Genomic DNA, 14,613 nt, shown 5'->3' with positions numbered 1-14,613 from the left:
ACTTTCTATTTGGCTAGTATAGTACTGATGAGATCTTAATGCAGCAAAAATGCAATGCTTATCTATTAATTTGTCTCTTTTTGTTTTCTCCATGCCAGACCCTGCACCATTCTTACTTTTTAGCCATGGAAATGCCATCTTTAGAATTGACACTGAAGGGACCAATCATGAAAGATTGGTGGCTGATATTGGTCGGTCAACACTTATGGATTTTCATTATACAGAAGAGAAAGTGTATTGGGTAGATTCTGAAAGGCGACTGCTTCAAAGAATTCACCTAAATGGCACAAAACGAGAGGTAAATTCATAAGTTCTCTGGAATTTTCCAAGTTAATGGGCATAAAACCTTCTATGGAAGCAACCTGCTCTGTAGGTACAATTCTGCCATTCCTGTTCATTGATTAGCACTTCAGAATTATTTAGTAGTTTTTTGCTGTCATGATAGTTATGGTCCTGAGTCTAGACTGTTTTACCGGCATTTGCAGTTCATTTAGTATTTGCTGTGGATCCAGTGAAGGGAAGTTAAAAATTGAAGGAGAGGAAATTCAGACAAACTAAAGCTTTGAAGACAGTAATGTTTCTATCAGTTTTTAATTAATCCCTGGCATTATGAAAGTTTGTCTTCCAGATTAATGTAACTCAAATTGGCACAAATGGTATGAGAAGAATGTTCTTGAATTCCTACTATTTTTTTCTCAAACCTTTTATTGGTTTCTATGGTTGCATAAATGCTTCTTTTAGCACTTTCATCCTTTGTTCAGAAAAAGCTGTGCAGTTCACTGCATCTGGCTGATTAAGAAGGGCAGACGGGCTGTTGTGGCTGAACTTTAATGCTGTGAGAGCCTTCTTTTGTTTGAGAAAGATTGCCAGTGTTTCTGTACCCATGTGGAGTCTTCACTGATGTATTTTAAGGATCAAGGTCCAGCAACAGTGTGTTAGGAAGTCTTTCATTCCTAACAGCACAGGTCTGGGTGCTTCATAGTATGCCAAATGCAAGAAGTTGTAACTAAAAGATTAGTCCTGTGTATTTCTCATGGAGAACAGTTTCCCCTTTCACAGGGAGTCACTCAATTCAGAAAGGGTGTGTGTAAGTACAAAGAACAAATGAAAGTGATTAAAGAATAAGAAAGAGAAATATCTACAGGTCTGACAGAAAATGAAGCAGGCAAAGAAATGAAATGAGAAGCTCCAGGCTGCAACTTTATTCCCTATATTGAAAGTCAACTTTAGGGTAATCAGTAGGATGCTTGTTGTTGTGAATTTTTTTTTGTTTGTTTGTTTACAGAGACTATGTTACATAGAAAAAGGCATTTCAGGATTTGCTGTTGACTGGGTAAGTCAAGACATTCTCTGGGCCAATAGACAGAAAGCAACCATAGAAGCAACAGACATGAATGGGAAGAAACGCCGTGTACTTCTAAGAGATGCTGGTCATCCCACAAGGATTACCATTGATGCTGAGCAAAGGTAATTTTAACTAGGTTAGTAATTTAATTGAAATGGACTCAAAACATGCAAAATACTTGTGGTTTATGCAAAGATTGTGATTTATAGGCTGTTGAGCTAGTCTGTGCACAGAGTATTATCTGTAGTTCAATAACTCCTTGATCTTTCACAAAAGAGAATAAGAGTTTAATAAGCATATAAGAGATAAATAGAGAAGTGCATGAGAAAATCCCACCAAAGTCTAATGCAGACTGAGAGGAGAGCTGAGAAAAAAGAGGCATTGCTGGTCCTTTCTCAAAGACAGCAAAGTTTCAGGGCAGCAGAAAGGAGGATTGAAGCAACAAGGAGAAAGATACCTGTGAATGCTGGGATTACCTTGTTCTCCAAACCTGGCACACTTAGAATATAAATCGGTATGTTTTCTGAAAAAAGGTCTAAATTTAGTTTTGTTCCTGTTTTGCTTGTCTGTCAGTTGCTATGAATGTTGGTTCTGAATCTACTGTTGCTACTTTGTGTCACTAGTAATTTGGCCTTCAAAAAGATGCTTCTTTCAGATTCAATCATTTACACTGAGAACCATGCGAACATAAGAGATTTGACCTCCTCAGAAGTTGTCAGTATGAATTATCATCGTGGTCTCTTCATGCTAATTTCTCTTCACACATAAACCTCTTCCATTAAAATTACAAAAATAAAAGCTTGAAGAGACTTGGAGATGATTTTGTTTTGTACAGCAAAAGCATGTTTTTGTTGCCACTTTTGATTTGCAGTAAAGTTGCTCAGCAGTCTATGAAACTATTTTAAAATTAAGGCATATGTGTCCTTTATTAGTACATTTATACATAAACCAAACTTCTAATGTTAGTAGCATTACTAGTATTCTTCGGAGTCTTGTCAATTGGGTAGGATTTAAAGGCCTGAACATCAGCTTATGTAGTTTTTTTTTGTTTGTTTGTTTGTTTTGTTTTTTTTCTGAATTGCTTTTGAATCTAGTATACTTACCAATCTTGGAAATATTCACAAGTCCTCAAACCCACGTCCAAATGCCATTGAAACACATGTTACAAAGGGCATTATAGGGGTATGTTTGCTGAACTTATGTGAAAGACTGGGGAGACCCAAGTGTGTATATTCACCTAGGTGTGATTCACCATGCATAAAAGCTGTACTCATGTGCTTACAGGGAGGCCAGTAAGTCAGTACTAAACTGTAAAGAAAGTAGACTCCAATAAGTCTAATATAGTTTCTATGCCCTATGGCAATTTGCATGTATGAAAACTCTGAGGGGTCTATTTTTATTAAGTGAATTAAAACCACCAATATGTTTATGTGCACAGGCATAAACATGAAGTAAATCTGATATTAAAAGTATCTTCATTCAAATGTGTGCAACTCTTAGGTAATGAAGGTCAATGTGATACCCTAATGAGTTTTTCTCAAAAGATGTGTCTGGATATTAACAGTGATCAGATTGTTTTAGCAGTAATACTATAACAATTGCTGTAAAATAGATTTTTTTTTTTAATGGTGTATAGGAATGCCAAAAAACAAGGATTAAGACTAAAGAAAAGTAGAGAGCAAATACAATAAAAGCTGGCAATTACTCAAGCCAGTTTCTAATCTTCATTCTTATTCTGTCCTCCTGTTTGTTCATATCATATCCTGTCCCTACACTGCTTTGCAAAAGTTGTGCATAGAGACTATAGCCACTTCATTTCTTAGTTTCCTTATCTGTAAAAAGTGAATCAAAGAAGTTGTCCAAGCTTCCAGAGTGGTGATGTTTCTTAAATGACAGATGCTATAGAAATAAGGTGTTTTAAAATGTCGGTATAAAATTGGGCTGTCCTTCTGGAAATGCTTGCACCTATATGTTAATAACCTATGATAACTGTAGACTATGTAACAGTGAGGAAAAGCTGTAAGGTAGGGACTGGTTCTACCTGCTAGTTTAGTTTAGTACCTTGTCAGTGAGATCTAATCCATTTTGGGCCCTTTACCAAATTATTAACATAAATATAATAATGCTGGCTTTATGATATGTTTTTTTGCACATATAAATTCTGCAGTTTTTTGAAGACAAGGCAAAATGCTGATGCTTCTTGGAATTTTTGTGCAAAAGAAACCCAAGCAAAGAACCTGAACCCAAACATTCAAAAATAAAATATACGTGAATGAGGGATAACTTGCTATTTTGGAAGATCTGTTGTTAACCTTATTCACACTGGTAAATCCGGGTTCTGATCCATTAATAACTTGATACATAAATAGTTTCAGTGCATAACTGTTTTGAGTATTGGAGTTGTATTTTGACTGTGTCTTAATTTAATAACAGCATAGTTTGGGTCCTATAACCAGCAGGAAGGTAGAAAGAAATGAGAACAATAATAGAAATGGTATTTTTAAGTTAAACACTTAAATGATGTGTTCATCTAGATTTTCTTGAGATAGATTTCTCCCCAGAGGAAGAAGGAATGCAGATCTCTCTCAAAGATGTGCTTTTCCCCAAGTTTGCAGGAGTTCCCCCTAGATTTCAGAGGTTATTCCAGTTTCCTTCTCTGACTGCATGGCCTAACAAAGCAGAGAGACAGACAATAGTGTTTTGTGGTTAAGCTACACTGATTCTTGCTTGACCTACATGAGAGAAATTTCTAGTATCTCATTGCTTCCTGAAGAGAGTCATACAGTCTCTGATAGAAACATATATATTAAAATAAGAAAACAACTGTAACAAACCATTAGTGGTAATATTCCTTCTGTTAAACAGACAGTGCTTTGTTGTCAAAAATGATTTCCATTCTTAATAGATCTATGTTAAGGGGAGATGTATATGGGGCTCCCCTGAAATAGGTGGGTATATATTAAGGAAGTCCCTTGCTTTATTATTAGTTTTGGTTCTGAAAGCACTATGGTGAGACTGAAAAATTCTGTATACAGGAGCAACTAAACAAGGAACATGTAGTAGTGATGTGATCTTTCAAATGTGTGTGTGGGGTTGTTTTTCTTCTTTTTTTTTTTTTTTTTTTTTTTTCAAAACATGCCTCTCTTGCCTACAGGCTATTATTTTGGTCTTCAGATGGTGCAGTTTCCAGCATACACCAAATGTCCCTCCTTGGAAGTGATGTGAGAAATGTTTTAAGAACAACAGAAAAAATAAAGGCTATCTCATTAGATTTGATTGACACAAGGCTCTACTGGATCCAACATGACCATGGGAAAGAGATTTCCCATATTGGATCGTGCAACTATGATGGCGGAGCTGTTCGTTTGATCAAAAATTCTGTTCGGTGAGTTTTCCTGCGCTTGCCAGAAATAAACCCCTCATTTCCTGGGGATGCAGTTAAGCTCTCTTCCTCATTTTCCCTTTTATTTTGTCAGTTCATAACCCAATAAGGAGTATAAAGTGTAGTGCAAGTGGTCTGTAACTGTAAATCTAAAACTACTGATAGGAAAATGGAAAAAAGTCACTGCTGTAAGGATAATACTGCCACTCAGTACCCTCCATCTTCCAAGCTTTTAGCTAATGACAACTACTTTAGAAATCCTCTCTGAGTGTTTATTCATGGCCTTTTTCTGCAGATAAAGAAGCCAAAAGCAGAAATTAAATGATTTGTCCAAGGTCATGGTTGCTGAGCTCAGGTGTCCGAGATGTGCTCAAGAAACTGAGCTAGAACAGCTCTTTCCTAGCCTCCTCTACACCTGTTGTCCTCCTTAGCTGCTGGACAGGGAGGCTTGGGCCTGGGCTCAGGCTCTCCAGCAAACATCAGCAGATGTGGTGAGAACTGTCCTATCCAACAGGTTACCCATTTTGCATTTATTTCTTGCAAATCTGCAGGATTCTGGGTGCTGGATTATTTGGTCATTACTCTGGTACATCATCTGATTCTCATATATATAATATAATATAAGATATACATAAGAATACAAAGAAAGGTTATTTGCAGTGAACACAACTGAACTACATGCTCAGAAAACGTATGAGTCAGTAAATATGTAGGGATCAGATAATGTGCCACTTTGTGTTATCTTCTCTTTGTTGTAGACATCAATTGCTTGGTATGTCGCTCTTTGCTGAGCACCTGTACTATTCAGAGTTGAAATCTGGTATGATATGGAGAGCCAACAAATATACTGGAAAAGTTGTAGTCACAATTAGCCTGAAGCCATCATTTTTTCCACCAGTGGAGATAAAAGTGGTACATCCATTTAAACAGCCAGGTGGAAGAACAGATTCTCAGGATTTTGGTAAGTAAACTGTAATGATACAGTTGTATGTGTGAGAATAATAATGTAATACACTCTGATTTTTCACAGTAATATTTTTCTTTGGCAAAATTCCACACCTTGGTGAAGTCAAGGAAAAAGTTTTCCTTTAACTTCAGTGATCCACAGTGCTACTTGGGGTGTGTAACTCCAGCTGGAGTATCAGTCTGGAATTGTACTGAGCATGAACTGCTCACTTCATTAAGTTGAATACACGCGCAGATAAATGTGACTTTCTTCTTCTCTTCCCTTTGTTTACTCAAAGAGGTTTTTATACTTTTCTGCTAAATGCAGAAAGCATACAGCTTTTTAATATTCCATGTAAATTATCTTCATCAAATGTCTGCTCCCTCTGGAAGTTTTATTCTAATGTGCATCTGAACACCTCTGATTATTATGGCACTGAAAGATTTTAAGTGCATAGTATGTCTTACAAGTGATACTGTGGATGTCTCAGCTTTGTTGTGAAATAGCTGGATTGAGAGCCAACCTGTTTTAGACAGACTTGAAGTTGCCATAATAACTATGAAATTCGGTCTCTAATTAATATCAATTGCAGCCTACAGTATGAGGTGTTCACATCACTGCCTTTCACTGTGGATCAGAAAATGAAAGTAGTTGACTATGGATTGCTCACCCTCCTTGAGGATTCCTGCTGAGGCAGTAGGAGGTGGAGGGTGTCCAGGAGACATAACATCTTGTTCTCTGCTCTCTGGAAAGCAGACATAGATTGTTCTTGCTTTAATGGAACAGCTTTTGTCACCAGTTTTGCTTGGATATGAACAACAGAGCAAACAGCATGGAGGCGTTTGTGTGTTGAGCAGTGGTTGCAGAACTGCCAAGGGAAGATGGCTATGGGTTCCCAGAGGTGTGTAGGTGGTATAAAGACATGAGGAGAAAGTAATGGGGTTTTGTATGAGCAAAAATAAAACCGTAAATATCTCTCTTGAACCATTTCTAAATATTTACTATAAAATAAGCGTTGTCTGTCTTCATGCCAACCAACATCTTTATATGGTACCATGCTGCCTCTCCTTCCTGAAGCCTTGTCTGAGTGGGAAAATCAAAATCTTCAAGGGAAATTTCCCTTTCAAATGCTTTGTTCGCGGTGCAAAGGACTGTTGAGGTGCAGAAGAGAGATTGTTCCTGGAAATCAAGCTTATACTTGTAAACACAGGAAGCCTATATTTAGAGACATTACCCGTTCTGCGCATTCTTCAAGGAAAACAGTCACCATGGCAAATAGAAGCACTTTTTTTCAGCTGATACCTTTGGTTCTCTCACACAGAGTAACTAGGGGAAGGATACATCTGCGGTGCAGACCGTGGTATCTCCACACATCTCAGGGATGTTACAATGAGTTTTAGAAGGTCTCATGAGGCTTCCTTGGATGTCTGTCACCATGTCTGCCTATGTATGAAGATGGAGAGGAAGAAACAATTGCCAGGAAAAATAGTACATGAAAGTGGTCTCTTGAACATCAGGGGCTATTGGTTGTGTTACTTGTGTCCTTTCCACAGGAGTGCGTAGCATAATTTCATTGACTATAGGCACTTAGCTTTTATTCTTCCCTCAGAAGATTAACTCTACTTCCACCAGAACATGCTGCTTTCTGGTGTTTCTCTTTTCACCTTTATTAATGAATAAACTACCAGTGTTCTTAAATGCCTTGCACTATATAACCCCATATTTCTAACATATTTAGCAAATTTTTTGTATGACAGTAAGTGTTGTCAGCAGTAGGCCTTTTTTTTTATTACTCCAAATACCTTCTTGTAAAAATGTCTGGGGAGTGATGGAGTAGAAAGAAGCTTAACAGGCTGAATCCAGATCAACCTTTTGGACTTTGTGTGTACATTGCTTGGCTTATCCAGTGCAAGAACTGGGATGAAAGGAGGACTAATGAGCCTGGAGTACAAATGGAATTTATAGTTGATCTTACAACAGAGAAACCTGGAGATAAAAGCATACCTAGACTAATTGGATGCTCTGTACAAGCTAAGAAAAAGCGTACGGTGCAATGTAGTGTCAGCTGTGAATTATCAGCCCTTATTTAAAGTAGATAGTAAGTGTGTTCCTTCAGATGAAAAGGGACATGGTGAGAAGTGCTCAACTGACATGATTTGATTATTTACTTTACTATGTAAAATTCTCATGTCCCCTCTTTCCTTGCTCTTTCAAAAGTCCTTCCTGAATTGGTCAGAGCCAGTAAGTGCAGAGAATAGTATTAATTCAGCTACAGGTTTGCTATATCTGGAAGATGGCCTCTAACTTACCTCCACTCTCTTTAACAGCTAACTGTAGATTTGATGACAGTATGTGTATTCATAAATGCCTGATGGAATGTTCTTCACACTTAATTACCTTAAAATCTCAAAGACTGTCTCTGGATTTTTTTTAAAGTATCTTCTCTGACAGATTAATGATACTCAGGATATTTTTTTGGAGGAATTATGTTTCTCTCCAGTGTAAGATAACAGTGTCAGGCTATTTTCTGAGAACACCCATTTCCATACAAGAGAGGTGATGGGAGGCAAAAAACCCACAAAACCCAAAGAAACTAAAAATCATGCTTCATAATGGTTGTTATTCTGGAAAAGATTACCTTAAACACTGTGTGATTCATAATTTAGTCACCATTCACTTCAAGTTTTGAAATGTGGTTAATTTTTTTTACATATTGATCTGACAATATTGAATTCTAATAATTATTCAGTTAAAAAATTATTTCTTCTTGAGATTGCCCAGATGGCAAAATTATTGCTTCTGTTATTTCTCCTGTAGTTCCCAGGTGCCTTAGGTCTCATTAGACCAATAATTGTACAAGAAAGGGGCAAAAAGTCAGTGATAAGCATAAGATGCACCCTTGAATGTGGTCTTGTTTTCTTTTATGTATTGTTTTTTGATTACACGTTCTTGCACTTTTGTTATTTTAATGAGTTCTGTATTTGGAAATTAGACAAGCCACTACTGTATGTTTCTGATTCAGTTGCAGTAGGGGCAAAGATTAAGGGTCCAATTCAAAACTAGTTCTACAAAAAGACAGGCTCAGCTAAAACTATGTAAAATTCAAGTGTCTCAAAGATAACAAGCTTAATAGCTTAGATAATATCCATTTAGTCATCCATTCATAATTTTTCATTTAGTGATACAACTTTTGTTAGAGAGGAATTAATCAGTTTGATGCAATGAAGTGCAATGTTGATGATTTCAGCCAAACTGAAGTGTCTGTCTGGAAATTGTGTCCATTATAGAGGTGATCTATCATTGTACCAAATGGCTGGCATTTTCTCTGTTGTGGCTAGCAGAAGACTAAATGTCAAACTTAAATATTGTGCTGATTTCCATGTCTTGGAATTTAGAGGGTGAACTGGAAATAGCACAAGAAAGTTTTCCATATACAAACTTCTTTGCCTGTATGAGCCCATGGTTTCTTATATGTTACACAGACAGCACGTGGCAAAGACAGTGCTGTGTGTGGGTGGCTGCATAGCCACAGTCACTGGCAGCAGCATTTCACCTATTCTTATCTTGGGAAAGGGGCAAACAACCCCAGAAGAAGATTAGGAAGATTAAAACAAAAATAATAGTTTGGGAGACAAAAATAAAACCATGGGTGTTGCGTATCTGCAAAAGTACCAGCTCTAAAAGATAGCTGAGCACAGGCACGAGGCTCTGCAAATCCTTCCCATGAAAAAGATACTTGAATACCTGGTTTGCCTTTTTCTGTGAAGTAGGAAGGCTTCTGGGGATCGATAGGGTACTTTTTTCTGCTACCTTTGAAGAAACAGAAACTTTAAGCATACCTTGTTGGACATCAGAAACATTCTGAGTTTTAAATCTGACTTCAAGATTTGTATTTCTCATAGTCAGAAACCAGGATCCACTCCAGTACAAGATGTTCTATACTATGCCAATACTTTTTGTCCAAATGAAACATATGGTCATCGTAATTTGTCAAGTTTTTTTTTGTTTTGTTTTGTTAAATAATGTGAGACTTGAGCACTGCTTTGTGCTAATAACTTCCAGTCCTCATATACTCTCTCTCTCTTCTTAATCTCTCTTCTTTTTGTGTGTGTGTTTTCTCTCTCTGCTGCTCTCTTCTTTCTAAGTGTTTTACAGAGCCTATTAACAAATAATACTGTGCAGCACTGGTGGCATATGAAGGCTGCTACACAGGGTTTTCCCTTTTGTAGTCGCTATAGGTATGCGCCCAAACCAAACCATCCCCTACTTCAGGCTATCTCTAGATCTGCTTGTTCTGACATGGAGCTAGATCATTTGCACATCCCTACTCTTAGCCTTCCAAATACTTTAATTTTTATAGTGACTTTTGGGCCTGATTTTACCAATAGAAGTTATTTTCTATTAATAAGAAGTAGCTGCTGAGAAGACACATCACAGAGCATCTTTGTTCAAAGTAATCTTTCCATGAAGGTTGATATGGTAAGATCTCTGTTATACTTACACTATATTTGTTTTTCCAGAAGAAGGAACCTGCGATTTGAACAAAGAAAAGTGCAGAAGAAGAGTCTGCAGGCCAGACTCAAGGACTCATCGGTGTAAATGTTCTAGTGGCTTTATTTTAAGTCGAAATAAACAGTTTTGTGAAGGTAATTATGTGAATCTCCTGTCAGCTTTATTCCATCAAATGAAAAAATTCTTCTGTTCTTTTACTTTATGCATATCTTGAGTATGAAAAGCCACTCTGAGGTCTTAAAAAGTCCAGTTGTGTCATTTTAGTTTTGTCTCCTCACAGGTTTTGAAATAGTCTAAAAGGAGACCTATGAAAGTGTCACAAGTGCTATTCTTGCAAGAAATTTTGGTTTTAGCCTGAGTAGTTAAAGGAGCTTAAGATTAGTAGACATGTTTATGGGTGCTTATTTAATTTTTAAATAAAAATTAAAACAGATATATCACCAAAGGTGAAACATTGAAAAATCCTGCAACAAGATGTCTGTCTTAAGACCACTTTCAAAAAGACTCAAATTCTTGGCAAGTTTCTGAATGCTTTATTCTGAATTGTTTTAATAAAAATCTAACATTATTATTAAGAATAGTTAACATATCACTTTTAGAAGCATCTTTTTCACTACATGACCAGATTTGAGAAGACAAAGGCATCGAAATTCCTAGGATTTACAGACCTGCCTGAGCAGCAGCCATCCAGGTCTCAGGAAATTCACCAGGACTGCTTTCTGAATTTCAACTTCTAAACCACTCTGTGTTTTGAGAATTTTACTTAAGTCATTTTGGAGCCAAATTTTTGAAAAGAATTTTTGTCTGAAGAAAGTGTCTAATGTAAATTTTTTGGGTGCACACAGGATTTAACTGGCACTGGAATCTGTATGGGAAGACATACTTTTGAACATACTCTAGGCGCCTATGCTGGACACGTGAAGCCTGAGTAGGTTTTGCTAGAAGGTTTTTAAAGCATTTTTGAATAAGGTCTGCAAAATCGCCTTTTTTATCATTTATTAGGACCAACATATATTTCTAAAATCAATGGGAAAAAGAGATACTTCTTGAAGACTGTTGGTTTGTTTGATTAATCTAATTCCCTAACAGTGGTTGATGATGTTATTCTGACACAGAAAATGCTTCTTTTGGCAGATATCAATGAATGTGGCTTCTGGAATCACGGCTGTACTTTGGGCTGTGTGAACATCCCTGGTTCCTATTACTGCACCTGCCCGAGAGGTTTCGTTCTGCTGCCTGATAGGAAAACATGTCACGGTAAGTAGCAGTAACACATAAAATGCTTTGAGTGTCATTGAAGAGAGTCCGTATTTAACACTGGAATTGCTGAAAGTTTTATGTATTACATTACTCACTTCCAATCCCTGATTATGTAAGTAGGATCAGCTTAAACCAAGTGAACCAAATTCAGATGTCATGTTTAAGGAAGTGTAAGTTACATGTGAGTAATCAGGTATGAGCCTCTTCAGGAGTGGGAAAAAAAAAGAGGTCTCCAGAGAGACCTCTTTGCTCAGATGAGGCTCTGTGACACATTCCAGGTGGATAAGTAGTTATATCTTTTTAAATGTGGTCTCTGAATTTGGCTTACTCTGGCTGTCCTGCATAAGAATTTGCAGTCTCTGAATGAGCAGCTTACAGCATCATCTTTTTTCTCTTCAGATAAGGGTTGATAGCATTGCTAATGTGCATGACATTAATGAATTTAAATTCATGTGCATCTATTCACAACAAATAAGACAGAAGTACTCATAAAGTTGTTTATTCTGGGGATCTGCTGCACTTGTGGGTTTTTGGTTTTTTGTTTGTTTGTTTGTTTGTTTTTCCTTTTATTAAATAAATTATGTATAAGTAGTATGCCTGAGAGAACATAGGTACGTAAAACAGGAATCTCTCTGAAACTGGACAAATGTGAATAAACTTAATACAGAGAACATAGAGAAGCAGAGGGAAAATATAAAGATCTGTCTGTCAATAAGCTTCAAGGACCATATTTTAGTCACAGTGAGAGTCAAAGGTGAAGGGTTTTTTTTCTCCCTTTATGCAGCACTGTGCGTATTCAGCCTACAAATGAATTAAGCCTTTCTAAAGTAAGTCTAGAAATTAAAATGTGAAGCACATCTAAGTTTTGAGGTCTTGAGATAGTCCTAGTCACTTTTCTATTTCATAATGAAGTGAAACATAGACAAAGATCCTTCTATCTTGTTTCCATGGAAATAAAACATTGGTATATGACCCAAGTGGAAGCACCAGTGCCCACCAATGAGTTCAGTCTGGATCATGGCAGGATCAGGACATAGGGTATTTTAGATATCACTACTGGAGAGTAAATGTAGCCGTAGAGCCGAACAGACTCTAGCAGACAGTCTGTCTATTGTAGACTTTCAAGAGTCATTTCCCCCTCTTTATTAAGAGGGAACCAGGAGCAGGATTCAGTGACCCAAAGATGGGGGGCCTGGGTGTGTGTGACAGCTGCAGAAGGCAGCCAGATGTGACAGAACTATGGGAGACCTGCAGCCAGAGGCTATGGGGAGGTGGGCTATCCTTTTCTGTCCAAAACAACACTTAGACACTCAGTCCTACTCTGGATGACTAGCTTGAACTACATGCCTACTTTTTGAGTGGCTTAAATTAGATAGAAAATAATGTTTTTCTAACACAGGTTAGGGATGCAGCATGGACAGTATAACTGCTTAACTACTGCAGCACAAGGCAGATATGTCACCAGCTACACAACTTGAGAGAGACAGAGGCAAGGTGAGAAGTCCACATGCTGGCCAGATATTTTGATGTTTTGTCCTCAAAGTCTTTTACGAAGCTCTTCGTCTAAAACCACAAACTCTGGTCAGAAAGAAACACGAGATCAGTTTCTTGACCACCTGGATCCAGTCCAGGATGCGTTTGCCTTGGAATAGCAATATTTGCAACAGCTATGCACCATTTCAGCCAGTGTACACAGCTGATTCAAAGAAGCAGCTGTGGGAAACTTGCATTAGTTCTGGTCTTCCAGCGGGTGTTGCCATATGGCACTAGGATTGGCATAAAGAGATGCAGCACTGCAATACGCAAGGTAGAAGGAGCATATCCTGTGAAATTGCATTAAAGAAAAACTCAAAAAAATGTTGGCACTCTAACAATTATAACAAAAAGTAAAGGAACGCTGTTGCCAACTCTTTAGATGGTTTTACCCCTACAAAAATTAAAAAATTGCCACTAAGGAACATAGCTTTTTTTCTGGAAGGTTCATCTGTTTTCATTGATTCTAGCTCTGTTACCCTCAGCATAGTAGGAAAGTAGTTTTTCCTCATTCTCTTTGTGTTTTATACTTACTTTTTCGGTATAACTTCCTTGTAGTTTTCCAGATCTGATCTATTTTTACTGAAGTGTAAAAAAGAAAGTTTGCTAAATTATTTCTATTTTGATAATGCATCTTCATACAATTTTGGAAAATTTAAAGCTTATCAGTATAATGGCTTCAGGACTCAGAGATTTTGGCTTTCTCCTGTGCTATAATTAGGAGAGGGTGGGGAAGAAAAATTGGAAAAAACCAAAACAAACACCAGAATGACCACAGGTGGTGTACTCTCAACAAAAGACTTTTTTATTTTTTCTTTTTTTTTTCCTTTTTCTTTTGCTAATTAAGAAAGTGTTAACATTTCTTTTGAGGAGTTTAATAAAATTTTTTATTATAATTTAAGAATTTTTTTCTTCTTTAAATTACTGTAGAGCTAATTTCCTGTGCAAGTAATGACACCGAATGTAGCTATGGTTGCCTTCAAACATCTAAAGGGCCTGTTTGCTTTTGTCCAGAAGGATCTTTACTCAGAGAGGATGGCAAAGCATGCACAGGTAAGTAACACCTTTTCTAGCTGTAGTGACTACCAATCTCTTTATTCTTGGTACTGAAAGCCAGAAGTGAATGAAGGCATTCTACACTCATTCTGCACAGCTGTAAATAACTGTACAGGGTAGGAGGCAATGGAATGTCAGGTGCTTTGAGTGCTGAGATGAACAATATTCATCTTAATTTTTTAATAGATGTTTCTTAGCAGCAACATCCAGTGTTTGCATGCCAAATTCTTTTGTTGTCAGCACAGGTCAAGGCATCTCCCAGATGTTTTTTTTTCAGGAGACGTCTGAAATTTATATTTGAGGAGAAATATAGGTAAAAAACAAGGGCTTGGGTGAAATCTGAAGATGACTTTATTGGCATCGTGCAACCAAGGTTCAGAGTCACTGTAACTTACAGTAATTTCATCTGATTACCCACAAATGGAATTTTTGCAGTCAGAATATTTGAAGCTGCTACACCCACTAATCTGTCAATCCCCATTCCAGTAAGCTTTTTAAATTCAGGGGACTTTAGATTTTCAACTGTAGCATTTCAGTCTTAAGGATCAAGTTAGCTCCGTTAAAGCCAGCCTTTCACCT

General features: G+C 37.2%; 1 protein-coding gene across 2 annotated transcripts in view; it reads left to right on the top strand.

Annotated features, from left to right (window-relative positions):
- EGF (epidermal growth factor) overlaps nt 1-14,613 on the top strand; it is a 61,350-nt gene that overhangs the window by 13,311 nt on the left and 33,426 nt on the right. For both annotated transcript variants that reach the window (XM_032997832.2, XM_032997830.2), the window contains exons 3-9: nt 99-298; nt 1,286-1,467; nt 4,500-4,730; nt 5,486-5,688; nt 10,194-10,319; nt 11,320-11,442; nt 13,909-14,031. In XM_032997832.2, coding sequence (XP_032853723.2) covers nt 99-298; nt 1,286-1,467; nt 4,500-4,730; nt 5,486-5,688; nt 10,194-10,319; nt 11,320-11,442; nt 13,909-14,031 — 1,188 coding nt within the window. The remainder of the gene's footprint in view (nt 1-98; nt 299-1,285; nt 1,468-4,499; nt 4,731-5,485; nt 5,689-10,193; nt 10,320-11,319; nt 11,443-13,908; nt 14,032-14,613) is intronic.

This window comes from Tyto alba, unplaced genomic scaffold, assembly GCF_018691265.1.
Source record: "Tyto alba isolate M040663 unplaced genomic scaffold, T.alba_DEE_v4.0 Super-Scaffold_23, whole genome shotgun sequence".
NCBI classification, from domain to species: domain Eukaryota; kingdom Metazoa; phylum Chordata; class Aves; order Strigiformes; family Tytonidae; genus Tyto; species Tyto alba.
Note: the sequence above shows the minus strand (reverse complement) of the source record. Positions and strands in the feature narration are given on the sequence as shown.